This window comes from Arvicanthis niloticus, chromosome 9, assembly GCF_011762505.2.
Source record: "Arvicanthis niloticus isolate mArvNil1 chromosome 9, mArvNil1.pat.X, whole genome shotgun sequence".
NCBI lineage: Eukaryota > Metazoa > Chordata > Mammalia > Rodentia > Muridae > Arvicanthis > Arvicanthis niloticus.
In genome coordinates this window covers 24,545,345-24,572,637 of record NC_047666.1, presented here as the reverse complement: position 1 = coordinate 24,572,637, position 27,293 = coordinate 24,545,345, and the positions used below count along the sequence as shown (strand labels likewise).

At 37.2% G+C, this 27,293-nt stretch overlaps 1 protein-coding gene across 2 annotated transcripts in view; it reads left to right on the top strand.

Moving 5' to 3' along the window:
* Positions 1–27,293, top strand: part of Exoc6b (exocyst complex component 6B) — a 466,935-nt gene that overhangs the window by 155,992 nt on the left and 283,650 nt on the right. For both annotated transcript variants that reach the window (XM_076940004.1, XM_034511676.2), the window contains exon 7: positions 14,637–14,813. In XM_076940004.1, the coding sequence (XP_076796119.1) occupies positions 14,637–14,813 (177 nt within the window). The remainder of the gene's footprint in view (positions 1–14,636; positions 14,814–27,293) is intronic.

The following is a 27,293-nucleotide window of genomic DNA, read 5'->3' as shown; positions in this document are numbered from 1 at the left end:
GTCCACCCATACTGGGAATCTGTGTTTAAACTCTTTTAAAAATTTTATATTTTTAAATTAGCTCAATATTAGTGGATTCCATAAAGGTTTCTCATGCAGTCATAGATTTGGATAACCCATTCCCTACTTTTTTTCTCCCCTGTCCCCCTACTTTGCAGTGCTCCCCATCCATTTTTATATTACATGTGCCTTATTATTCTCTTACTGTTTAAGACTGGTCCCTGTATCATAGGCCCTTTCAGGCTTCCCGACTTCTACAGATCTTCAAATTAGACATACAAATCTAAAAATTCAAAGCTAACATTCCCATATGAGAGAACATATCTAATATTTATCTTTCTGAGACAGGGTTGATTATTTTCTAGTTATACCTCTTTTCTTGACTATTTCATGATTTCTTTTTTTTATAGCTGACTTAAATTTTATTGTGTATATGTACCACATTTTAATTATGCATTTATTAGTTGATGGACATCTAAGATAATTCCATTTCCTAGCTATTGTGAATATAGCAGCAGAGTACATGGATGAACAAGTCTCTCTACAGTAGGATATGGAATCTTTTGAGTGTATACTCAGCCATGATATAGCTGAATCACATAGCAATAAATATTTAAAACTAAACTGTTTTAAAAATAAAACAATTTTTAGCTTTTTGAGAAGATTTCTCCCTGATTTCTGTAAGTTTTAAATTTCAGATTCCATATGTTTAATAGTGGTATCAAGAAAGTAACTGACTTTTATATTCATCTCTATTGTGTGAGAGTGGTGAGGGGTCACATCCTTGTCGTCATCCTTATCTTAGGATGGAAGTATGTAGTTTTCACTGTAAGTGGGATGTGCTGTAGGTTCTCAAAGGATGCTCTTCATTATTTTAGTGAGTTACTATCTGCTTTTAGTTCACTAAGTGATTTATGATGAATAGGTATTTAGTTTTATTAAATGCTTGCTTTGCATCTCTTTTAATGGTCACACATTGAATACCTGTTGCTGTAAAAAACTTTCATTGATTTTTGAATGTCAAACCATTTGATACATGTTGTTGAAGATTCATTAGAGAATGCTTTTTTGGTATTTTGATAATAATGCTGACTTTGTAGAATGAGGTAGGAAGTAGTCACAATACTGATTCTTTTTTTCAAAAAGATTGTAGACAATTCTATTGTACCTCTTCGCTTGTTTAGTTGACTTCACCAGTGAACCCATTGGGATGGTATATTGTGATTTGAGAGGTTATTAATTTTGAGTCAACTGTTTTAGTAGATATATCATTGTCAAGTTAACTGTTTTCTTTAAGTTAATTTTAATAGATTGTATCTCTGGAAGAATTGCTCTATGCTTATTTAACTTATCAAATATTGTGGATTTTGATTTATTCCTAATGTTATTTTGTTATATTTGGGGTGTGTGTGTGTGTGTGTGTGTGTGTATGCACATGCGCCTGCCTGGCTTCCTTCATTTGTCATAAATGCTTAGGGGTTCGTATATGTGTGTGTGTGTGTGTGTCTGTATGGCAGTAGTTTCTCATTCTGCTGGGTAGTAGTTCATTTTGTAGTTTCTCCATAATTTCTGTATCTATTTAGCAGTGATGATTATTTAGTTTTTTCCATTTTTTTTCTATTTTACACAAAACTCATTAATATGTACGCTTAAGTATTTGTGTGGGTAATTGGCTTAGTAAAGAAGTGAAAGTGCTCTTATTGGTCATATGGTAAATGATGTTTAGCGTGTTACTTGTTCATTATGTACCATTTTGTATTTCTATTATTAATATATAGTGCTTTAATTCCGCTCATTTTATGGATTGCTGATCTTTTAATGTTTTTTTTCCCTTGAATTTTTTAGATATAATTTTATTTTATTACATTTGATCTTTTATTTGTTCCTCTTAAAGACTTATTTTTGACCGCTCTCAGAGTTAGAAGTAGAAGCTCTCAGTGAGGACAGCCCACATCTTTTTTTGCAATCTGTTCCTTGTATTTTTCTTTGGCTTTCTTCATTTTCTTGGCCAAAAGTTTAGCCTTTTCTGCAGCCTTCTCCTTGGTTTTCTCAGTGTATTGTTTCTTCAGAGCAATATATCAATGTTTGTGTTGCAGGACATGTGGAGTAACAGGATGCTGAATCTTGAGTACTTTAGTTCTGGATTTACCTTATTTGTTCAAAGACTTTCTGACAGCACATTGGCAGATAGATAAAAAAAGCTTCTGGATTCTGCTATTCCTTTTGGGTCCCAACCACTGAGGCACAGTAGTATCTATCAGTCTAGGAATATTCTTTTCTCTTTTTTTGCAATGACTATGTCAAAAAAACCTTAGATGGACATCCACAGTGCATCTGCAGTCTTGGGCTTAATCTCTACAGTTCTTCTTCATAATGAAGGCCCTTTATTGAACAGCAGGTGCACTTGGGCATGGGTCTCAAGACACCTCACTTCATGGGAAAACCTTATCTGACATTCCCACCATCCATTCAGAACATAATCCTTCTACATGCCTGCTATTGATTCAGACAGCATAACCCTTTCACTCTTCACCCAGAGCATCAGCTACTACTTCTGTGGCCATATGTTTCTCATAGAAAGTATGAAACTTGTCTTCATCATCTATATCAATCCATTTTTGGTATCTACTGGCCAAGCCAAAAGATACACAGCTTCATCTTTACACAGCCAGCCACCTAGATGGTGTCATGAAAAAGATCTGGTCATAATTTAAAAATTACACAACAATCACACAAATAATGTAGTTGTTTTTCGTGCTTCTTTTCTTCTTCAGGGACCATGGAACATTTACATTTGTAAAAATCTAAGAGATAACCCTTATAGAAATGTTTTAGTTAGTGCTAGAAATTATTTAGATTTTCTCAGTTTTGCCACTGATATCTGTCTTATATTCCAGGATCTAGTTGAGGACCCAGTGATACATGTAGTTGTTATAGTCTAGGATTCTCCAGTCCGAGTCTATCCTTCAGAGTCTACCCTTTCTTCTATGACCTTGATTCCAACCCGTTGCTTGGAGAAGCCCTAGTTTGGATTTGTATGAAGCTCGTATGAAAGTTGGATTGAGGTTATACATGGTTAGGATGGACACAGACTAATGTGTCTTACTTAGTGCATCATGTCAAGGTTACACAAGACCCGTGTTGCCAATCTTGATTCTTGGTTATGTGGTATCTGTCAGAGCTCTCTTGAATAAAATTATTATTAATAAGTTTGAAGGTCTTTATGTGCTTATTGGCTGTATATGTTTGTTCTTTCTCTGTACTGTTTTATTTTCTCTGACTACATGCTTGCCTATCACAACAGCATATAGTATATAGTCTTCTGGACTTTTATAGTGAGTTTCAAAATCAAGTTGTGTGGAAGCTCCTGCTTTATTCTTGTGCAAAATTGTTTGTTTCTTTAATACATTTTGCATCTGTATATATTTTTAAATGAATTTTCCAGTTTCTGCAGAAGTATTGCTGGGTCTCAGGTCCTCATGCTTGCACTGCAAACATTCCTATTCATGGAATTTCCTCTCCAGCCCCTAGTTTTAATTTTTGGAGGAATGGTTTTGCTATATAGTCTAGGCTAACCTTGGATTCTTCCTGGTCAGATTAAGGTTCGCCTTAAACTCTCCATCCTCCTGTTTCAGCTTTCCAAGTGCTAGAATTACAGGAGTGTGCTGTAACACCTGACTTATTAATCCAAAGGGTTTTAAGGCACTCTATGCCAGGAACTAGGGGTAAAACACTATAATAAAAGACGAGACTGTTGCCTTCATCATTCAGGAAGTTACAAGGGATATAAAAATTTTGTGCCAGCTGCTAGAGATGATGACCAGGTAGGTAGGTTGTTTGCTTGTTTTTTAAAATCATAACATAATGGCATTTCAAAATTGTGTTTAGGATCCTTTTAAAAATCTAAGATTATGATGTATATTCTTGGAAAAGTAGCATTTTAAATATGTTTTGCAGTTCTTGAAATTGGATTTAGGGTCTCACATATGTTATAGCACTGAGATGTATCCTCAGCTCTTAGGTTCATATTTTTTAGGCTTGATACAACAGTAGGATGCTGGAGGGTGCTGGCTCTCTATGATCAGTTTAACCTGACCTCTCCTTAGCATCAGTCCTTCATGGTCCAGACTTGTCCTGCTGTTCCTTTCAGTTGTTGTTACTTCTCACCCCAAATCAGGGCTCTACCAAGTCCATTCCCATTTGTTAGAAGTTGACTTTTTGTTTTTTAGATTTTTCTTGTTCCCAAGTGAGGCATTTAGCCACTCCTTATGTTGGCAAATAAGCTACAAACTAAAAAAGGAAAAAAGAAAGAGAAAAAGAAAAAAAGAAAGGCTATCAACACAGGTCCTTTTTGCTTTTGTAGCAAGCAGTTTTGAACATTCCCTGCTGAGTTTTTACCATCTTGTAAATTTTGTCTGGTATCTTAAAGATTACTGATATTTTGTTTATTTTTTAAAATCTAAATTATGTAGACATTCTTTACAATTCCTTATGCTCATATTTATTTACTTAATTAAAATTTGATCACATGATATATATATATATATATATATATAAATATATAAATTATATTTTGGTTTTAAAAAGTTAACAGAAGTATATTTCTTCATACTGTTTCAAAACTTGAGTTTTTAAATAAATTGAATAATACTTCTTGATATTGATGTTGTATAATTTAATTCTTAACTAGGTGATACTTCTCATTCCTACTTTTATCTTCCACTTTTATTTACTACATTATGATAGTTCTGGAGTCAAAATTATTTACAGGCCCTATTCTGTATACACTTAGGAGTGTAAATTTGGTCATTCTTGGTAGTCTAGATGCCTGCTGTGATAACAAAATTAAGTTTTAGTTAGAGGATGAATAGAAGCCCTCAACATATTGTGCAACACCTGGCTTTAAGTTAAAACTGGAAACAGAAGCTTGTGTGACTGTATAGTTTTACACCTAGCAAGAAGAAAACATATGTCCTTCTGATCTTAGAGAGATTTTATAAGTTTCAAATGGGTCTCTGGCCTCAAGCCATTCTTGCTGTCATGTTTTATTAGTTTAGTTCTTTTCTTTGTATGAAAAGCCTGCATTTTTCTAACATTATTTTTGAAGAATATGACACCATTCAAGTAGATATTGCAATCAGTGTCTTAAAGTTCTGTCTGAGTTCATGCAAAGGAAGGACTCAGAAAGCATCACAACAGAAAATGTGCAGTAAGCAGTCAGGTAGAATGGTTGCTCTTTAGCTGTTTGTAATTACTTCAGACTCCCAAGAGGACAATAAACTAATTTGGTTTTCTTTTTGAAACAGGTTTTACTAGTTTCTTTTTTCTTTTTTTTCTTTTTTCCTGTGTAACAGTAAGGCATTTAAAAATCACATTTATAGACAGGCAATTCAAACGGAAATTTCAGTGACTTTATTTTGATTGAACCTTTCAGTCTACCCTTTAATTTTTATGAGATATTTGTGTCAGCAGCCTTATTCATTCTTTTATAAGTTAGACCTTATTTGTAAAGCCCGATGTTTCAGATCAGCCTCATACTTTTTTGCTGTTCTTTTTTCCTGTGCTACTTTTTACAAGGAGTGGATACTACATATAGGTCTCCCATGTTCTTTGATAGTTTTTCTAGATGTCTCCTGTTATTCATCAAATTTCAATTTTTGTGGGAAATTTGGATCAGACATTTTATTCATTTTGGTCATTCTACTAGGCTTTTCATAGGTTGACTACATTGCAAAGATGGTATTACATTTTCCATGGCTGCCTAAAATTTTGGAGGTTGTAGAGATTTTATCTCTGTGTCATGATGTTCTTCTGTCCAAGCATGTGTTGTCCATGAGTGGCTTGAGGGCAGCAGACCTTCAGTGTTAGCCGAAGCTATCGATAAAACAAGGAAACCCTGGATTGTGGAGGAGCTTTTGTATGTGTCTTGTTCTGTGTCACTTGGTGCTAGGTACTATCATAGAGTGAAGTCAGAAATGAATGAGTGATTTATTTTATGTTCATTATGTTCACTGGTGTTTTGCCTGAATGTATGTCTATGTGAAGGTGTCAGATCCCATAAAACTGGAGTTATAGACAGGTATGAGCTGCCATGTGGGTGCTGGGAATTGAACCCACGTCCCCTGGAAGAACAGTCAGTGCTTTTAACTGCGGAGCCATCTTTCCAGATTTTTTTTTTAAAAACAGATGTATGTAGCGAAGTCTTACTTTGATGTGATGATTCTACCCCTCTGCTTTTCAAGCACTGGCATTACAGGTGTGTGCTATTACACTTGGGTTTGACCTTTTGAATCTTTGGTAGAAATTGTGAATGTGATCAAATTCAAACTTTGGAATTCTTATCTTTCACAGTATTTTCTTTTTTACTTGAGCTGTTCCAGGAGGTGGAGTGAAGCCTAGCATAGTGGTTCACATTGTTTTCTCATTGGTATTTCTTTAGTGCAGGTTGAATATCATTAGAACCTTTCTCTAAACACTATGTGTTAGAATGTGGATGGAAGTTTTGTGTTTTCATCACTTTTCTTCTCATATTTACAAGCTATAATGTTATCTGTGGTGTGTGTGTATTTGTAGACTTGATTTATCAGTAGCTTTTACAGTGGAAGACTGAGCCATGATTACATTTTTCTCCACAGAAGTTGCTTTTTATGCATTGAATTTCCTATCTTTGGTTTCAGTAGCAACTTACATGGCAGGTGGCATATTCCTTAACTTTGTTTGAATCCCAGCATCATGCCCACTGTCAAGGTAATTCTCAGATACATGTGTCCTGGACTTTCTAGTCAGCCACACTAAAGGTGCATGCTTTCTCTCTCAAAAAGCTTTTTTTTTTTCTTCTTCTTCATCATTCTCCCCTTGTCAGAGGGCAGCTTAGATTATTGTTCTTCACTTTGATGTGGTCTTGGAATTTCTTCCTGTCATTGGACTTCTTACAGAAGCCTTTATGTGAAACAGAATGTTCAAATCACAATATGGCTTTCTTTCACATCATTTTTTTTCATTCAATGCCTTGTGTCTAGTAAGGTATGTAGATATGATATATCATTTTTTATGTGAATGTATGAGGAGGTGAAGAGGGTAGAGGACATGAGGACATTGCTGGTGGCTCATTGCTCCTGCAACAACTTTTCAGAATTCTTTTCAGTTTGCTACAGAAAGTTGCATGTCACATTTCACACACAGAGCCCCCATAATGAGAAAGCAAGTGTGATTGTTATTTTTGTTCTCTATAGATATTATGTTTTGTTTACTCTGGGCTCTGCCTTGAGTTTTTATTTTTGACTTTTTTGAAGGGTAATGCTTAAGTGTGGTGGTTTCAACTTTATATTACCTGTTTAATGATATGGAGTTTGGTGTTCTTGAATGTGTGGTTTGGTGTGGGGCATCAGTCTGTGGAAACTCAGTCACACCTTTCGATTGCTTGTGCTTTCCCTACTCTCCCTTTCCTTGCTATTCCTATCACATGGGTTTTATCTTTTGTTCTTGCCTTCCAGATCTTGATGTTTTCTTTTTGGATATTTGGATGTGTGTGTGTGTGTGTGTGTGTGTGTGTGTATGCGTGCGTGTGTGTATTGTTTTCTGTTTGCCTTTTGGTTTTAAAATTTTTGTTTTTCTATCTCAGGCTCAGAGATCTTGTCCTCTGCTTGTGTACTGTCTGCTAAGGAGTCCATCAAAGGCATTCTTCTTTGCCCTGATTTTTTGATCTCTGGCATTTCTTCTTTGATTATTTTTTAGAATTTTCTTCTGTCTGCTTACTCTAGCTTTCTGTTCATGTTTGTTACGTGCTTTGCTGTTAAAGCTCTTAACACAGTAGTCATAGGTTTAAAATGTTTCCAGCCAACATTTCTGCTGTATTCAGTTCTGGGCTTGCTGTGCTTCTTCATTCTCTTTGAACTGTGTTGTTGTTGCCTTGTAATTTGCTATTATATTATACCAGAAGATTTCCTTATTTTTTAAGGTATCATAACATTATTGTAGTTACATATCATACTTCTTTAATGAATATTACTGTCATCTTTATTTCTTGGCTTTTGAAGTATGTCTGTAATACTGGTAAGTTCTTTTTTGTACCTCTTTCTGCTGGTCCGTGTTTTGAGGGCAACAGTGCTGTTCTCCACAGTGCGTGCATTTCACTTTCTCACCGGACTGACAGCACTTTACTCACTGTCTTGCCAACACTTATCGTTTTTATTCTTGATAATGGGTAAGAGATGATACCTCTTTGCAGCTTTGGTTTATATTTCTGCAGTGATTGTTATATTGATTATTTTTCTCAGTGATGTGACATAGTGCCTGATAATAACCATTTAAAACAGAAATTATTCATTTTGGCTCCTGGTTTTAGGGTTTTCTGCTCTTTATTGTGGGGTTGATATGGAGGAGCAGAGATTTTTCACAACGGTGTCTAGGAAGCAGAAAAAGTACTGGGCTGAGGTTGACTATTTGGTATTTAGCTTCTGAGAATATGCCTCAGTGACTTAGGTTGTCCTCCAGCAGGCCCCAAATCTTCTTTTTCACCTTCATCACATAATGAATTTATCTAGGCATAAATCCATTTATTAGGGAAGAGCTCTTAGGATTTAGTCTTCTTTGGAAATACTGTCAGATACACCCCTAGATGTTTTCTGTACTAGTCTTTTAATCACCTCTTAATTCAATCAAGCTGTTAGTCAAGATTACCCAACATAAGTAGTGATTTGAGCATCTTTCACATGCTTGTTTAGAGAATTTTTATCCAAGTTTTTTATTAATTTTTATTGTTTTTTTTTTTTTATGGCCGAGTCTTTCTTAGATTGTGGTTGTTAATCCCTTTAAGGTGCACGAATTACAGGTATGTTCCCTACTCTCTGCATTACCTTTGCATCCATTAATGTCTTTTTTGATGTTTAGTGACTAATTGTAAAGTGGATAGTGAGTACTTTTCTTAATATAAAGAGAACAGTGCCAAAGCATTATAATACTTTTTTTTCATATGGATGGGCATCCTTTGTAATCCATGAATCCTTACAAAAAATGACTGTAGATATGACATAAATAACATACTTCTGGGCAGAGTCTTTGGAAGTAGCTTTTTGTGATCTTGCAACAACTTTTTCTCTCTTTTGATCACTGTTCTATTTTTCCCTCTTTTTGTCTGACTATGACATTGGAGATACCAAATTCCAGATGAAGTGTCTGGATGAAGTGCTGTGAGAGCTGGGAACTCCTGGCTGAAACTCGCAGTTGCTTTGCAGCCCTTTCATGGTAGTATTTGGAGTCTTAATATCTTGATTTTTCTATTTCTTTGTGCATTACCTGTCCTTTAGGCTTTAGACTCAGAATAAGCTAAAATTCCCATTTTAGTATTTATTTCTTTGACGGAATGATGGGGGCTAATATGGGATTGATCATCCAGCAATAAGATCTAGAGAGTCAGGAATAAAGGTTAGGACTGAAAAGAGAGCATAGGAATCAGTATAAGGTCTAGTTCTCTAGGAGGTCTGGATCCTTAGTTTGTCTGGCTTTCTGAGAAGCTTTGTGGAACCACCTATGACAGCAACAAATCAGGGACATCTTTATCTGTTCCGAGTGAGAGTTGCCTCACTTATAGGTTGTGTTTTGTGAGTGCTAATTTATTTCTTATGGTGTTAGAAAAGCCCTATGGTTGCCAGTTGAAGGTCTTCTGAGTCCCTGAGGTTATGTTCATTTTCTTCTGGATTTGTAGTCCAGATTTCCGATGAAGCCAAAATGAAGGATGAGACTTAGAGGGTTGGCAGTAGTGTCTTGTGTTTATGCATTGTGCTTGCTGCTGGTACTGATGCAGTGCTGGTGTTCGAATGTGAAGCAGCCGCAGGTGCTCCAGTGACTGCATCTGAGCATTGCTAGGAAGCTCATGCTTCCACAGTAGTCAGTGGTGTAGGTTCCTGTCATTTTTAGAGGAAGGCAGCTAGGATATTTTGTTTTGTTTCAGTTCAAAGTCTTCCATTTGAACTATCTTGTTCAATCTTGCTGGCACTACTAGGTATATTTGATTGTTGGTTGTTACTAGATGAGACTACTGCAGGAGAAGCAAAGAAAACTTGCTTTTGTCATGGAATCAGTAAAAGGTTTGGACTTAAGGCTTCTTATATCACAAAAATTTGAAAAATCCCACCTCCTTTTTTTTTTTCATTTATTACTCAACCTTTGCACTCCTTTCTCATAATTTCTGAGGTCATTTGTGTGTACTGTGAACCACTAGAGGTCAGTATTGTGCTGATAAATGCAGCTGCCTTTGGGTTTTGAGTCTTCCTTTTGAACTTTGGATCTTATTGCAAGGTGTCTTGGGAGCTGAGACTTGCATTCCACAAGAAGCCTTCACTTAATGGTGTACATAGGATGCTTCATAGGCACGCTGACAGTTGACAGTGACAGTTCACATCAGGTAATGCTATAGCTATGTATACAACCCCCTGACACTTTCTAGTAGGTTATCCTTTAATTTTAGGGGCAGATCACATTCTCATACAGACTCCATTTGTCATCTACTACATTCTTGCAGTAAACATGTATCTCACCTGTACTGTGTGTGTGGTAGGTGTCTGGACTGAGGGTTCCTACAGTGGGAAAACATTTCTTATTTCCAATTTGAGAAGCACCGTTTAGTGTTTTTATGCCATTTTTACCTGCATATCCAGCAGGTTTATGATGTCACCTTAATGATTCTTCATTTAGCCCATAATTTTCGTGGTCTCTGTCCTGAAGGTAGCTTCACTGTCTAGCTATTAAGACCAGAATACTTTGAGTTATTCTCCATTTCTTTCCCTCTCGTTCATGTTCAGCTTGCAGATCATCAAATCGATTGATCATCAACAAATGCACGTCTCCAGTGTGTATTGCTCTCATACTTGGGTCTCATCATTGTTATTTGGGTTGTTACAATGATCTGTGTTACTTTTCCTGCTTTTAGTCTGTTTGCCCACAGTGACCACCCTCTGTATTACAAAGCTGACCTTGTCATTCTCTGTTTACTCTCCATGTCTCCTTTGCATCTTCAGCATTGCAACTGTTTCAAATGGTATACAAGTAGGCATTAGACACATGTCTGATTGAAAGCAGTACTACAGAAAGTACCATTTGAGTTACATATAAGGGACATTTGTTTCCCTCTGTTCCTCCCTCCCTCCCTCCTTCTCTGCCCTCCTCTCTTTCTATTATTGTTCTTTCTCTTTTACTTATTTTTATTTAAAAGACAGAGTCTTACATTCTCTTTTACTGCTCCACGACCCAGAAGCACATCTCCAGTTTCATATATGTTTGGTATTTTCTGGTATCATGTTGATTCCAACATAAGGCAATTCATCACCTCTACCACCAAGTGTTCCTGTTCACTAGCCCAGCCTTGAACTTACTTCAGTCCTCCTATTTTCATTTTCCAAGTGCTGTGATTACAGGTGTGCTGCCATGCCTGGTTACAGAGGCTTTCTATAGGGAAAACTTGCTTGGGTTTTGGAGGAAACATTGGCTTCAGCCATATTATCAGTTAGAAATATAATGTGAGTTTGCAAGTAGAAATGTCCCTAGTGTTTTAGGATGTGGTCTGACTCAAGTTGAAGGGACTACTGATACTTCTGTTATGTAGAATATAAGTAAGTAGTTTTTGGAGTTTGATCCTGTACTCCTTTACTCTTCACTCTTAATTTGCATGAAGAAGTCTGCATATATAGTGAACAGGAACTGAGAAATTCTCAAAGAAGAATAGATATGAATGATAAAATAAATGAAACTTTTTCCTGAAAGAATGAGCAGGAAGGAAGTGAACACATGATTGTTCAGGGCTCACTGCTACTCTGTGATTTGCACTACCTTTCTCACAGTGCCGTCTCCTTCTCGTTTCTTATTTTGAAGGATGATGATTTGAATACATATCCATAATGGTAATATCTGAGTATTTATGTGATCGTTCCACATGAAATTTTGTGTTTTCACCTGGGCTTGTTTCTGTGGTGAGCCCTTTACAGATGTGGAGAAGTTGTGATTGCTTGAGCACAGGCTCCAGGGCTTTAGAATACAACACAAAACCCTGTGATTTCTAGACAAGGGCTTACTACTTCAACATAGTGAATGGTCCAGACTGCCTTGTAGTAGAAATTGGTAGAAAAGTTGGTAGAAAAATTATATGTCAACAATAGAAACAACACCCAAAACAAAACCAAAACAGAATCGTATAAAAATTATAAGATATGAATCTATATAATTTTTATAATCTATAAAAATTTATAGAAAACCTAAAGTTACTTCCCTAGGTACTTTTTTGATTTGTATGGTCTTATGTCAATGTTAATATCTAATATGACTCCTCTGGATTGCTTCTGCTAAGCTGGCAGTGTTTGATTGTGAAAGAACACTAATTTTCTCTGGATTTGATGCCAAGACATACTTATGAACATCTTTGGCTTTGGTGTTCTGAAAGAAAGTAGAAAAAGAAGGGAACAAGCAGTCACTTTGCAATTGAAAATCTGCTTTTTGGAATAGGAAAGCGTGGGAGATCCTGATTCCTTTTGCCTCCTGAGTCATTGGTCCTTGGTGTGTGGTCTGCAGTAGGTGCAGTGCTGTTTCACTGAGAGGTGTACAAAGAATGCTGTACTTAACCTGAGATCATGAATGCTTGTCTTTTGTATAGACCTGAATTGTTTGTGAATGCTTGCTCTAGCTTAGTTTGTTACTGAAGCCATGGATTTGATGTAAGTGAACCCAGAATGTCAATGGATGATAATATGCAGAGAAACAAGTTTGTGCATTGATTCAAATCTCTGGAATGTAGATTCCTTTTTTACTTTGTTTTGGTTGAAACTAGCTCACATAGTTCAAGTTTTTCTGGCCTGTTACAGTTGTTTCACTTGACCAGTGCCTTAACTAACTTCTAATATGAAGATTTATCTTGAATTCCTTAATCTCATTTAGATTCAGTGACACTTATTTTCTCATGAACTAATTTCATCTTGGCATTGAAGAGAAATATATTGATTTATAGGAAGTCATGAGTTCAAATCTTGTACCTTGGCATGGTACAGATAGGCTTAAGTTTCATGGAGAAATGTTTCTGGAACATTATGAGCTTAAACAGATTATCCAAGTTGTTACTGTTTCTTCTTCTCCTCCTCCTCCTCTTCCTTCTCCTCCTTCTTTCTTGCTCTCCCTCTGCCTCTTCCCTTCCTTCTCTCCCTCCTTCTATCTCTGTCTCTGTCTCTATCATCTCTATCTCTGTCTCTATCTTTCCAGGTTTCTCTGTGTAGACCTGGCTGTCCTGGAACTTGCTTTGTTGACAAGGCTGGCTTTGAATTCACTGAGACCCGTTTGCCCTTGCCTCCCAACTGCTGAGAAAAAAGGCATGTGCCACCACCACCTAGCTACCCAAATTTCTTAAGGATAGTGTCATTACAAGTTTTTTTCTTTCTCTTTTACTTTTTTTTTTCATGTGTAATATGTATGTATGTTTACATGTGCCTGTGGAGGCCCTTCATTGATGTTGGGTTTCTTCCTTGATTATTCTCCACTGCATTTATTGAATCAGAGTTTCTCACTTGAACCTAGAGCTTGCTGACTTGGCTAATCTCACTTGCCATATTGCTCCAGTGATCTCCTGTCTCTGCTTCTCAAGGATATACAAAATGCATTATGTCTGTTGATATGGCCACAGAACTCTTATTTTGAAAAATATTTGCCCAGTTCTTAGGCTGTTGGTATAGTGAAGGATGACTGTAACTTAGGAGATCATACTTTGAGCTTCTACTTACTGCTCATTGGTGTGACTTGGAGCAAACCCTTTGTATTATTGCCTCAGTCTTCTGAGAGTGATTAAGTTGACTTGTAGCTGCATTTTGTGGTTAGAGGTTTTATTGTTGACTCTGGAAGGGGCATTCTCTTAATTAACTTTGCTAGGTAGTTTATTTTAAAATCTGAAGAGTAAGTCTTTTAAAATCCCTTCCCATAGGCTACCTTTGCTAGTCCAGAATACTTCCGAAGAAAATGTGTTTTAAGATAATTTATTATCTTGATTACATTTTATTGGTTTCATATTCAAAAATCTGGTTTTTAAAAAATCTCCTATACTTAAATTTATCACAGTTAATTCCAAGTGACTGTCCTATCTTCTATCATTTTTGTTTTAATATTGCTTTTCTTTGTAAGAGATAACCACTAGACATCTGTACCACACTCTTGGCTATGTAGGTAAATATGGAATGGGTAGAGTTGTTACTGGTTTAGCAAATTCTTAAAAAGACCTGTGATAATGTCAGTGAATTATCTTTTTTCTGTATTGACTTTAAAAAGAGCTAATACAGGATGGCTTCAGGGCAGAGAAGTGTATATTAAACCAAATTTGCAGGTGTAGACCTGGAATCTCAGCACTTGAGAGTGGAGATAGGAGGAATAGGATTCAAGTCATCCCTACATGCCATAACAAATTTGAAGCCAGCCTGGGCTACACAAGACTATTCCAAACGACATGTATGCATTACTATGTTTAATTTTACTTAGGTCTAAAAGTTTACATATTAAGAAATCTTTCTTTCCCTATAATTACAGATATTGATTTGCTCAAAGTTAGTTTATTGGAAACTTGGAGATCTTTTCTTCTATTTTTCAGTATTTTCTGTATTTTCTTTATATTCTAGGCCCAGCAGCAAAGAAACCTGGATAATATTGTCTTGCAACAGCCTAGAATAGGTAGCAAGAGAAAATCTAAGAAAGATGTGTATACAATCTTTGATGCAGAGGTGGAGAGCACAAGCCCAAAGTCTGAACAGGATTCAGGAATTCTGGATGTGGAAGACGAGGAAGACGATGAAGAGGTAAGGAATATTCAAGTTGGCGAAATGAGGCAAGTTTTTGATGTTTGAAATGTGCTTATTCACTTAATAGCTATGTGATTTTCAGAACATTATACAGCGTTAATGTCCATTTATCCCTGATTTAAAGAAATTGAAGCTGCACAAAAGTAATTTACATTTTAAATATATTTTCTTTTTTAAAAAAAAATCACTAGTTTTGATTTCTTAATGATAGGAGACTCCATCCAGGAATGAAAAAGGAGTGTTGGGCTGACTCAGAGCCCAAATAGTAAGCAGATTCTACTGTGTCTGAGACAGTCTTTTGAGATCAACAAAAGATTTTACTTACTTATTTTTTCATTTCTTTTTCTTCTATTCATTGTAGAAATTGATAGCACTCTTTATGGCATTTTTCCTAGAACATATTCAATACGTTTTTCTGTACTTTGTTCATATTCAGCCTCTCATTTCCCTCTTTTGTCCCTAACTCCCTTCACTGGTGCCTTCTTTCTCAAAGGGCCCCTGCTAATTTTCATCTTACCTATGTGTATGCTTTAAAGTCTGAATGCTATGTGTGAGAGAAAACACTTATTCTTTTCTAAGTTCATTTTATTTTGCTTAACATGATAATCTTATTGAGTGTCACATTTTTAGTTTAAAATTTTTTATTAATATTTACTTAAATGTAGTCAACGAATGATAGTTTTTGTCTTATTTTCATTACTTTCCATTGATTGCTTCCATTATGGAATTGTTATTATTATTCCTTGCAGACTTAAAAGAATCAAGTTGGCCTGTTTAAATTTTTTTGGATAAAAAATGAATAGCCAAGTCATCTATAAAATATTAGCATTGAAGTTTTTTTTGAATGACTTAGGGACTATCATGTGTAAAGCACTTTTTAAATTATGTTTTATATTTAACTGATTGTCATTATTTTTACTTAAAGTGTATACTTTATTAGGGTATGTTTATCATGTAAATAAGTTACACTACTAACTAAACTGCTTGAAAGCAACAAGGCTTGATGGCAAAGACATGACCTCTGTTACTAGAATGATTGAAGTAGGAGAATCTCCAAGTCAGGGCTTCCCCTCTTCTCCCCAGAATGAGTTCCAGGCCATTTTGAAAACATAGTGAGGCCCTGCCTGAGTAAACTAGGCTGGCCTAATAGCTGTGTGGCAGCATGCTTATGTACCATGCACGAGATGCTCAATCCTGAGAACTGCCAAAAGAAGCTGGAGACTTTCATTTATATCTCTATTATACTTGGATAGTAAGATTTCTTAGTAAATATCCATTGCAATAAACTTAATTCATTTTTTGTTTTTGAGATTATAACGTAATTACAACATACCTTTCTTTACTTTCTTTACTTTCTTTCCTCCAAACCCACTCATCTATTCCTCCATGTTCTCCTTCAAAATCATGGCCTCTTTTTTCTCTCATTGTTATTGCATGACCTGCTCAGTCTGTAAAATGTTACTTATATACATGTTTTCAAAGTTGACCATTTGGCACCAGACTTCCAATTTGTGTGCTTTTCTCTGTTAAAGACCACTTCTTCCACCCTTAGCTTTTCTCAGTTGTCGTTCTTGGTGTAGGGTTTAGGCTTCATGAATTTTCCCTGTCCACTTTGGCATGTTCACTGGTTTTATCCTCATTGGGATATTTGGGTTGTCACGTTGGTGAGACTTTATGGGTACAGCTTCTGATGTTAGTATGAGACACAAGCTCACAACAAAGTCCCCATCATCTGGCTCTTACAATGTTTCTTCCCTGCTCTCCTTCTTAAATGTTCCCTGAGCCTTATGTGTGGGAGTTTTTATAGATGTATCCACTGGGACTGGGCTCTACAACTTTGCATGTTGACAATTGTGGTTTTCTGTGTTGGTCTCAGTCTGTTACAAAGAGAAGTTTCCTTGATGAGAGATGAAGACTACACTTACCTATGGATATAAAGCCAAATGTTTACGGAATATTGTTAGAGATTATGCTGGTTTTATAAAAAGTACTGGTTGTAGATTTTCTTCCAACAACCATGACTTCATTAGCACTGAGTAGTTAGCAAGATTTCTAGCACTAGATGTGGTTTCCCTTTCGTTAAGTGTGACTTAAGTCTAATTAGAGAGTTGCTGGCTACTGCTTAAGGCCAACCGGAGAGCTGTTGGTTATCATCAAGGCATGTATGCCACTACTGCACCCTCCAAGTTATCATACCATGCTGTTTGTTGATGTGGTTCATAGGTGTCAGAGTTGGGTAGGCCTGTTAATTACCTCCTTCTTTTGAAAGCTTGCATGGTGCCTTCTGGTACCATGGATACTAGTCCTCAGAGATCGACAATTCAGTTCAGTTCCAGCTTAGAGATCTTTGCACTGTGTCTCTGAGGTGCATGTTGTCTTCAGCAATAGAGGTTTACTTTCCCCCTCTTGGTGGCAACCAAAGGTAGCAGTGAATATGGATGAGCAAGAATCTGTGGAGTATGATGTCAAGTTCTTTGGGTATATGCCAAGGAGTTGTAATATTGATAGGTTATATGGTAGATTCATTTATTTTAAAAAACACCTTTATTTTTTGTTGTATGAATGTTTGCTTGCATGTAAGTCTGTTTGCCATCTGGGTGATTGGTTCCTGTATAGATCAGAAAAGGGCATCAGATCCCACTGAATTGGAGTTACAGGCAGCTGTGAGCTGCCGTGTGGGAGCTGGGAACAGAATCCGGGTCTTCTGAAAGAGTTAGTACTCTTAAACACTGATATAACTCTCCAGGTCCTAGCTTATTTTTATTTCTTTTGAGAAATCTCCACACCTATTTCCATAGTAGCTGTACTGGTTTACAGTCCTATCAAGAGTAATAAGGATGTCCTTTTTCCCATATCTCTTCTAGAATTTGATGTCAGTTATTATATTGATCATTGCCATTCTGGCAGGGATAACAAGAAACTCAAAGTCGTTTTGGTTTGTATTCCCTAATTACAAGTGATAATGAACACTTTCTAAAGATCATTCTTAGCCATTTATTTTTTCTTGTTTTGAGAACTCCCTGTTCAGGTCCCTAGCCTTTTTTCCAAATGGGTCATTTTTTTTCTTTTTTTCTCTCTTTTTTTTATTAGTAACTTTTTAAAAATGTTAATCAAAGGCTTTATAGGTTTGGTAATGATCAATAACAAGATGCCCATACAATTAGAAGTGTAACCCAATACTCAACCTAGATATACCAACTATCTTTGACTGGCAGAGACACTCAAACATCTGCCTCCATATTCCTCCCTCTCCCTCTCCCCCTCTTCTTCCCCTCCCCCTCCCCTCCCCTCTCTAGCTCTACCTTCCCCTCACCCTCTCTCTCCTCCTCTCTCATCTCCTAGGGCCTCTGCTTCTCCTCCTCCTCTCCTTACTCCTCCTCTTCCTCTCCTTACTCCTCCCACCTAAGCTCCTCCTACATATCACCCTTCCTGTTAAAATAAAACTTTTCTCTCAAAATACAATTAGAGCATAACTATACCAATTGTGTTAGTAAGGTGCAAGATAGACCTAATACCCAGTCCATCATTTTGTTAACTAAGCAGAACCTTTGTCATTTCTCCTAACTAAAAGACTTAGTTCTGAACCTGGCTTTTTTTCTTGGCTTTAGAATGAATGTTAGCTGAAAACCATCCTCTCAAATCTTTTCTTTCAAAGTAAATAGCTGGGATTGGCTATGAGACTATAAGTCTTCAACCCCTTCAGAAATCCAGAATGACTGAGTTAACTGAAATTATGGGAAGCACAAAACATAACTTCTAAAACTTAGCTGAATTATAGAGACCACTGAACACCTGGACAGTCCCTAAACTACAAAACGTTGGAGCATTTAATCTTCAGCCTTCTGGCCCAGGATCATCTGACAGACCTAGTGATGCAGAATTATTAAGGGCTGATTACTCTGTCTTGGCAGATATAATCAGTTGACTATTCTGCAAGTGTGTCCTTTTCTGGACAGTGATTTGTCTGTAGATGGAAAGAGGCAATTCTTGCCTAGTGGCTGTCTCACCACAACTGGAGTAACTCCAAAGATGCTCAGTTTCTTCTTAGTATCCAAGACAGAAAGCTGTCAGGAGCAGACAGGTCTCTAATCAAAATGACCATTAATACAGAAATGTTTGTAACGTCAGTTCTATGGGCTTCTGATGTTTGAAAACCTAAGCGTATGGCTTAGGCAGGATACAGAGGTAGGACATCTGGGAAACAGAAAGAATTCTGGGATAGATCCAGGCAGGAGATTTGCTGGGATGATGTGATGAGATAGATGCCTGGTACCTGAGAACAGGTAACCAGCCATGTGGCATAATGTAGACTAGAATGAATGGGATATTTTAAGTTATATCTAGTCATAGCAGAACCTAGCTTATATGTCCAAGGAATTTGTAAATATATTTTGAGTCTAAGTCTTATTTTTGAGAGCACAGGGCTGGGAGGCAGAATCAGGGCTTGACTTGGCACCTTGGCAATAGTTAAACATTGACTGTGACATGACCTCACGAAATTTGTTTGCTAAATACTAGCCTTTTCTTTTGTTGTATTCAGTATCTTTTTGTGAGGGTGTAGATCCACACTGGACAGTATAAACAGCTATCAGACTCCCCACAAATGTACAGGAATCCAGCATACTGCCCTATCAAGGAAGATGAGTTAGGCTGAAGAGGTGATTCAGTGATTTAAGAGTGCTTGCTGTTTTTGCAGAGGCCAAGAATTTGGTTCCCAGCACCCACATTCAGTGGTAGGAGTGTGGATGTGGCTGTGTGATGGGGAGTATGTCACAGCTGACTGTAACTTCAGCATGCACACACATGGGTATAAAGATGAGGTAATCCCTTTTAATATTTTACATGTCCAAAACATTTAGATGTTTAATGTTTTAATGTAATTGAGTGAAATTTGCACTGTGGTTTATAGAAACAGAAGCTAGTCACAGTCTATACCCTTAGAGAATTTACACCCAAAAGAGATGACTGGAGGGGAAAAGCAGAGGATAAACTATATACCCAGTTCTGCTTTATCAACTGTGATTCTTCTGTGTAGGAGTCAGTCTTCATTACTAATTCCCTTACATTCCTAAGGCCATCCCTATGAGTCTGTCTGCCATGTTTCATGTTTTTTGCTTTAGCCAGTGAGGTTCAGAGAGAATGAAAAAGGTGGGGGAAATGAAATATATTGGCAGGAGCCTCATAAAAGAAGTATTAGAAGAATGTACTAAGAAGGTGATATTCTAAAATGACCCCACAGCCCAGTCAGACACCAGTCCACATTAGAGATTTGCTGATTGAGCTCTTAGAAGAAGAATTCAGCACTTCACTTTCTAATGGCATCCTATCTTTAAAAAATTCCCTACCTTATATTTATTTACTTCTCAGTTTGAATCTTCTTCAAGTGCACATTCTTAATCTCAAACCTCATGTAGAGAATTATTTGTTTAGATGTCTCCAAAGTGGCTTCTTGGCATAGTTCTTGCATGTTGTGAATAAATTCTTGTGATAAGGTCTTTCATGACCTACTGTGACGTTCTGACCTTCATTCTTGTCGTTCTTCAGCAGACCTCATTGAGAGCAGCATAGTTTTTGAAGTAACTTGGAACCCAAAAGCAGGGTATCTGTGGCATAGACTCCTTCAGGGCAAGGTTCTTAGTCTATTTGTGGTCATATATTACCTTGAGAGCTTGATACAAACACTCACTGTTTCTTCCTAGGAAGATGTTTGTATTTGTGTGAAAATGTAAGTTCAAGGATTTAGGAAATGCATTGACCCTGGGTGCCGAGTGAAGAACTCCTGTTGTAGAATAGATCTTATTGGACTTATATGTGCTTAGGACTCCCTGGGACGCACATTAAGATACAGATTCTGGGCATCGCATTAAGTTACATGTAGAGATGAACCTTGGAGGGCCTATATTCTTACCAAGCTTCCATGTGAAGGGTGGTGTCTTTGGACTCTGAGCACACTTTGAGTTAGTAGGCTGAAGAGAACCTTGAGGAAACTTTTTAAAATGCATGAGTAGAAGCTGGTCACAAAATGCTTCAGTCTCGTTTTGAATTTTCTATTAAAATATTTTAAAATATTTTGTGGCAGTAAATACAATATTTAGCCATGTGCATGTTTCTATCTGTAACCTCAACATTTGGGAGATGGCAACAGGCAGATCACAAGTTTAAGGCCAGCCTTAGCTATATAGTTAGTTTGAGGCCAGCCTGGGGTATGGGAAACTTCTCCAGAACCCCAAAAAACCTAACTAACAAACAAAAAACAAACAAACAAACAAACAAACACACCAAAAGAAAAAAGAGAAAAATATAAAATGCAATACTCAAAGGAGAATTATATTTTACTTTTACTATTACCTATATTATTAAGCATTTAAACAGAATTATTATCTGGTTCTAATTTAGTAAGTTTACGAATCTTATTTTTCTCCTTCTGTGGTTGGCATATGGGGACACATATGTGTATGTGTCTATGTGAAGCCAGAAGTTGCTAATGGGTGCCTTCCTCAGTTGCTTCCTATCTTATTTTTTGGAGGCAGTCTTTCTGTGAACCTGGAGATCAGTTTATTCTGCTTCAGCTAGTCTAGTTGGCCACCACGCTTTAGGGATCCTCCTGCTCTGCTTCCCCGTCCCTGGGATCATAGGCATGCATCACTTTAGCACTTTACCCACAGAGCCGTATCCCAGGCTTCTTCCCTATGCTTTTAATGGGCTATAGCCTTTGAATAATGGCATGTTAGGGTGTTTATTATATCTGTACTTTAATAGTGCCCTGATTAGAAATCAGGGAATGAGGTCAGTAGGAAAACTCAAACACCTACAACATAGCCAGCCATTCATACACAAACCAGATAGTTAATAAACCATTAAAATTAATTTTGTGCTAGAGATAGAAAAAGCTGAATAACTTAGGGGAAGTGAAAAATGAAACCTTGAGTTGGTCATTGTGGATGAAAGCCTATCCTCATGTTAAAGCAGTTAAAGCAGTTAACACAGTCAGTCTCACTCTCCCCAGCTCATTGCCTTGTGATGGAGCAGGGTTGCAAAGGAAAGTATTTGCTAGTAACAGTTCTTTGTGCTTTTTTTTTTCTTTTGTGAGGGTAATGAATGGGTCATAATCATGATGCTTTTTGCTGAGCTTGTCATATCTGGCTTTAACCATTTTTTATGAACATTTAGTTACATTTTTTTTAGTGAAAATATGTGTGATATAGAGAGATTGCATTGAATATATATATATATATATATATATATATATATATATCACATTTTGGGATCACTTGAAGATAAAATACAAAGAAGCTTGAAGCTGATATGCCCATGCAGAGGTAGACCATGATATTGCTTTAGAGCGGTGCTGTTGTGAGCATAACATGGCATTAAGTGTCACACACATGTAACTGTTACAGCAATATAATTATGTGCGTTTAAAAAAAAAAGCTGAACTCTAAGTAGGCGTTCTTTATGGTAACTTGTATTTGCACGAACTTAAATAAAACATCAAGACTTTTCTGAAATAGGGAAGCACTGCATTTGAAATAGCTTGTGTGTATATGATTTCCTCTTAGTTCTCGATTCTCAAGAGCTTCTGCAATCTCAGAATGCTTTGTTATTGCCACGCATAGCACCTACTTTATACTCTAGTTTGTAGCTCTTATAATTTGTTCATAAACTGTTAAGGATAAGGGTTATCATCCACACCAGCTGGGGTAAAAGCATCCAGAATACAATACAGGTCAGATTAGTGTTGCCTGAGTGGTTCAAGTGATTCATGTTAGGCTTAGCTCTTCCAATTCTGGCTCCTTCTCTCAGGTACTGATCCCATCACTCAGGAGGCAGAGGCAGAGGCAGTTGGATCTCTGAGTTCAAGGCCAGCCTGGTCTGCAGAGTGAGTTCTAGGACAGCCAAGGCTACACAGAGAAATCTTTTCTTAAAAAAACCAAAACCAAAACCAACCTCCCCTGTCCCCCACCCCCCACCCCCCCCCCCCAAAAAAAAAGCAGCAGAGTTAGCAGGAAGAACTGCTAATTCCCTTAAAATGCATGCAATTTGAACCTTTAGGGATGTTCTGACTGTGGTGAGTGGTGAGGTTGTTAACACAGTAATGGGCTGAGGAGTAAGAGCCAGACATCAATGTTTCCAGTCCTGGAGGAGAGAAGTGAAAAAAACCAAGGTTTCTGTAAGTTGCTTCTCCTAAGCCTCTCTTTGTCTTTTGGAAACCTTGAGCAGTATCTTCACATTGCTTTTCATTTTGTATATTTGTTCTTGCTTTTGTCTCTTGCCCTTTTTGTAAGGACACCATCATGTTGTAAGGACAACAAATGGGACTTAAATCCCATTTGTCTCTAAAAACTGTGTCTCCAAATAGTCATATTAGGAAATCGAGCTTCAGCATAAGAATTTTCAGGGAGACACAGTTCAATTGTTAGTACAGTTTGACTGCAAAGTGTACAAACAGTACGTGTAGGTTCTGGTACCTTTGTGCTTTTGCAGAAAATGACACAAATTTATCCCGTCTTCCTTTAAAAATAATGTCAACATACTTATTGTAAAACACATACAGGAGGCTGCAGACAATGGGCATCATTTGTTAGTAAGTTAGAGTAAGATACAGGGTACTTCATGTTCATTAATCAAATCAGAACCTGTGAATCAGTTCTTGGCCAGCACAATGCTTTAAAAAATTTTAAATTGGCCAGTTGATAGTGGTCCACTCCTTTAATCCCAGCACTTAGGAAGCAGAGGCAGATGGATCTCTAAGTTTGAGGCTAGCGTAGACTCCAGAGCGAGCTCCAGGGCTTCACAGAAAACCTGTCTTAAAAAACAAAACAAACAAACAAAGATAAATTAAATTAGTAGCTGTGTTAATGTACTATCTTGACAAACTCTCTTGATAGACAGTTTGTAAGGATGCCATGTTCATCTTGAATTACACTTGTGGTTGACTGTCTCTTACTTTGGGGTAGAACACTACTGCTCCTCATCAGAGAGAGGGAGGGAGAGGGAAGGAGGCTACAGAGTGCATATTAGTTCAAGCGGCCAGAGTTTTAATATCCACTTGAGTGGCATGTCCTTAGTGACTAACAGCACTCCATGCCTCATAGTCTAAATGTTCTGTTATCAACAGTGCCATAGGCCAGTGGCTAAGTTGTTAGACTTTTGAAGAACATAAAAAAATTGTACCATAGCAGTTGTCATGTTTAAATTTAAAAATAATTTAAAAACTAATGTTTTTATTGGGCTAAGAGATAGCGATCTTTTTTCTTTTTTTCATTCGTTAATTAATGTATTCATTTTACATCCTAATTGCATTCTCCCTCCCACCTCTCCTCCCTCTCCCACTCTTCTCCTCAGAGAGGGGGAGTGGTGCTGCCCCTCCTAATCTGTATCAACCCACCCTGGCACATCAAGTCTCATCAGGACCAAGTCCATTTTTTCCCACTGAGGGGAGATAAGATAGTCAGCTAGGGGAAAGGATCCAAAGGCAGGCAACAGAGTCTGAGTCAGAGACTACTCCACTCTAGTTGTTGGGAACTAGCATGAAGACCAAGCTGCATATCTACTACATATGTGTAGGGGGTCTAGGTCCAGTCCATACATGGTGCAGTCTCTGTGAACCCCCATGGCCCCAGGTTAGTTAGCTCTGTAGGTTTCCTTGTGGTGTCCTTAATCCCACTAACTCCCTTAATCCTTCCTCTAACTCTTTCACAAGACTCCCTGAGCTCTGCCTAATGTTTGGTTGTGGTTTTCTGCATCTGTTTCCATCAGCTGCTGGATGAAGCCTGTCAGATCACAGCTGTGCTAGGCTCCTGTCTGCAAGCATAGGAGAGTATCATTAATAGTGTCAGGGGTTGGCTCTCTCCCATGGGGTGGGTCTGAAGTTGGGCCAGTCATTGTTTGGCCATTCCCTCAATCTCTGATTTCAAGCTGAACTATAGAGTAATAATAACTACATGGTATTGGGTTTAGAAACAGACAGGTTGATCAATGGAATCAAATTAAAGACCCAGAAATAACCCCACATACCTACTGACACTTGATTTTTGACAAAGAAGCCAAAAGCCATACAGTGAAAAAAAAGAAATAATCTTCAATAAATGGTGCTGTCTAACTGAATGTCTACATGTAGAAGAATACAGATAGATCCATATTTATCACCCTGAACAAAATGGAAGTCTAAGTATATCAGAGACCTCAACACAAAACTGGATACACTAAGTTTAATAGAAGAGAAAGTGGGGAATAGCCTTGAATGTATTGGTTCAGGAGACAATTTCCTGAACAGAACACCAAGAGCTCAGGCACTGAGATCAACAATTAATACATGGGACCTCATGGCTCATTTGTTTTCACAGAAGACCATAGTCATTCACAACTGTCTATTAACTCTTATTCCAGAGAATCTGAGGCCTTCTTCTGGTTTCCTCAGGCACTGCATGCATGTGGTGCACAGACATACATGCAGGCAAAATACCTATACACATAAAATAAAAATAAACACATCATTAATAAAATATTATTTTATTCATTATTTTGAGAATTTCATACAATATTTGATCATATTATCCCTCCTCCAGCTCCTCTCAGATTGTTCTCCATCTTCCTGTCCACCCAATTTTCATTTTGTTTTTCTATCTGTAAAAATGAAACAAAACAAAACAGAAAAACAATGAACAAATAAATAAAAGCCCATAGAGTTCAATTTGGCTGGTGACTACTACTGAGCAGGGGTAGTTATCACTTTTTAAGTTAATTGAATTCACATAAAAATCATAACTTTTTAAATTGAGACTCTTCCTCATCTTAGGAAGTACTAAACTGAACCTCAGCATCAAGGTGGCAGAATCCCTGCGAGACTGCCCCCAAGCAGTAGCTGTCACTCATCGCCTTATTCTATTTTTGAGGAAAATATGATATTGTCTATATTGGATCTCCATCCAAAGATGAGGGTTGAGAATACAGTGTTTTACTGATTAACAGTCCTAGGATGTGCTATGTTTTGATTAGGAGAGTGCAGTGAAATGATGGCAGCCTTCTTCGTGTATTCCCAACATTATATATTCTTATAGTTAAAAGTTATGCGGGTGTTTGTACACATAACCAGGTGACAAAGGAGAGTTTAGAAGGTTGAATGGAAACTGTAGAACATATTTTAAATATTTTATTGTTTATTTTATTTACATTCTTCCAGATACATCACTTAGAATATATGTGCTGCTTATCTTCACTCTGTTAGATCGTTATTGAAAGAACTGGCCACATACATTATTTTCCTCTCCCTGAACTGAGCCACTGAATAGAAAATGGCAAATGTCATTTTGTTTCTTGAGAATGACATTCCTTGATTTCATTACAACATAGTGACTGCATTCTGAAAACCCATCTTTGAACAGCGATGTCACTGAATAAGCAGCCCACATGCAAGTCCCCAGCTGTTCATGTCCTTTATCACAGTTATGTTTGTGTTTTTCCCCATATCTTTAAGCAGGCTTGTATCTCACATTCTAGTTAACTTTTATGTGGGTTTAGTCTGTCTAATAGCATTTAGGGTCCCTCTAGCTTTAGCAGTTAAAAGTGTTGAGTATAAACCTGCTTCAAAAGGCACAATTACATGAGTTGTATTGTGTGAAATCCTGCCTCCTTCCCTGTCCTTTGCCGATGACGTCTACTTAGCTTCTGCATTGTCTACATTATTAGTGTATGTGTCTTTTAATATTCTTAATGTTATGTAGGATAATACATAGATATTTTTTCATGTAAAAATATGCCCTGAAGACCATGTTGGTTCATGAAAACTCTTCTCATTGTAACTTCACTACTGAATAGGAAGGGCTTCTTTTTTGTATGTAGTTTAGTTCACTCAGTCTATACGTGGAAGCATAGTGATTTTCTTTCTTTTTTTTCCTTTGGATATTTTATTTACATTTCAGATGTAATCCCCTCCCCCCCACTCAGGAACCCCCATCCCATCCCCCCTCCTCTTGCTTCTATGAGGATATGCCCCCACCCACCCTCCCACTCCTACCTCCCACCCACAATTTCCCCCACTCTGGGGCGTCCAGTCTTCACTGGACCACACCTATTATAGTAGGTATATTTAAAATATACCAACAAAACAATACTGGCAAGGCTGTCATGTGGTACTGTGTCATGAGACACTGGTGTGAATATGTAAAATAAGCCAGTTGTTCTAGAAGACACTTTGTACATTTATCCTCAAGTTGTCCTCATATTTGTCCTCATATCCTTACTGTGTGGTCTAGAAATCCTACCTAAGGTGTGATTCCTCACACTCACATCTATTTCCTGTTTACCTTAACAGAGATTTTTTTTTTTTAAAAAATATTTTCAATTTTTTCTAAGCTTAACAGGAAGAGTGACATCTTGGTATTGTTTTAATTTTTCTATCCCTGGAACAGTGGGTAAAGTTGCCTCATGTCTCTTAATTTTTACAATGATTTTTAGACATGACCCGTGAAAGTGTTG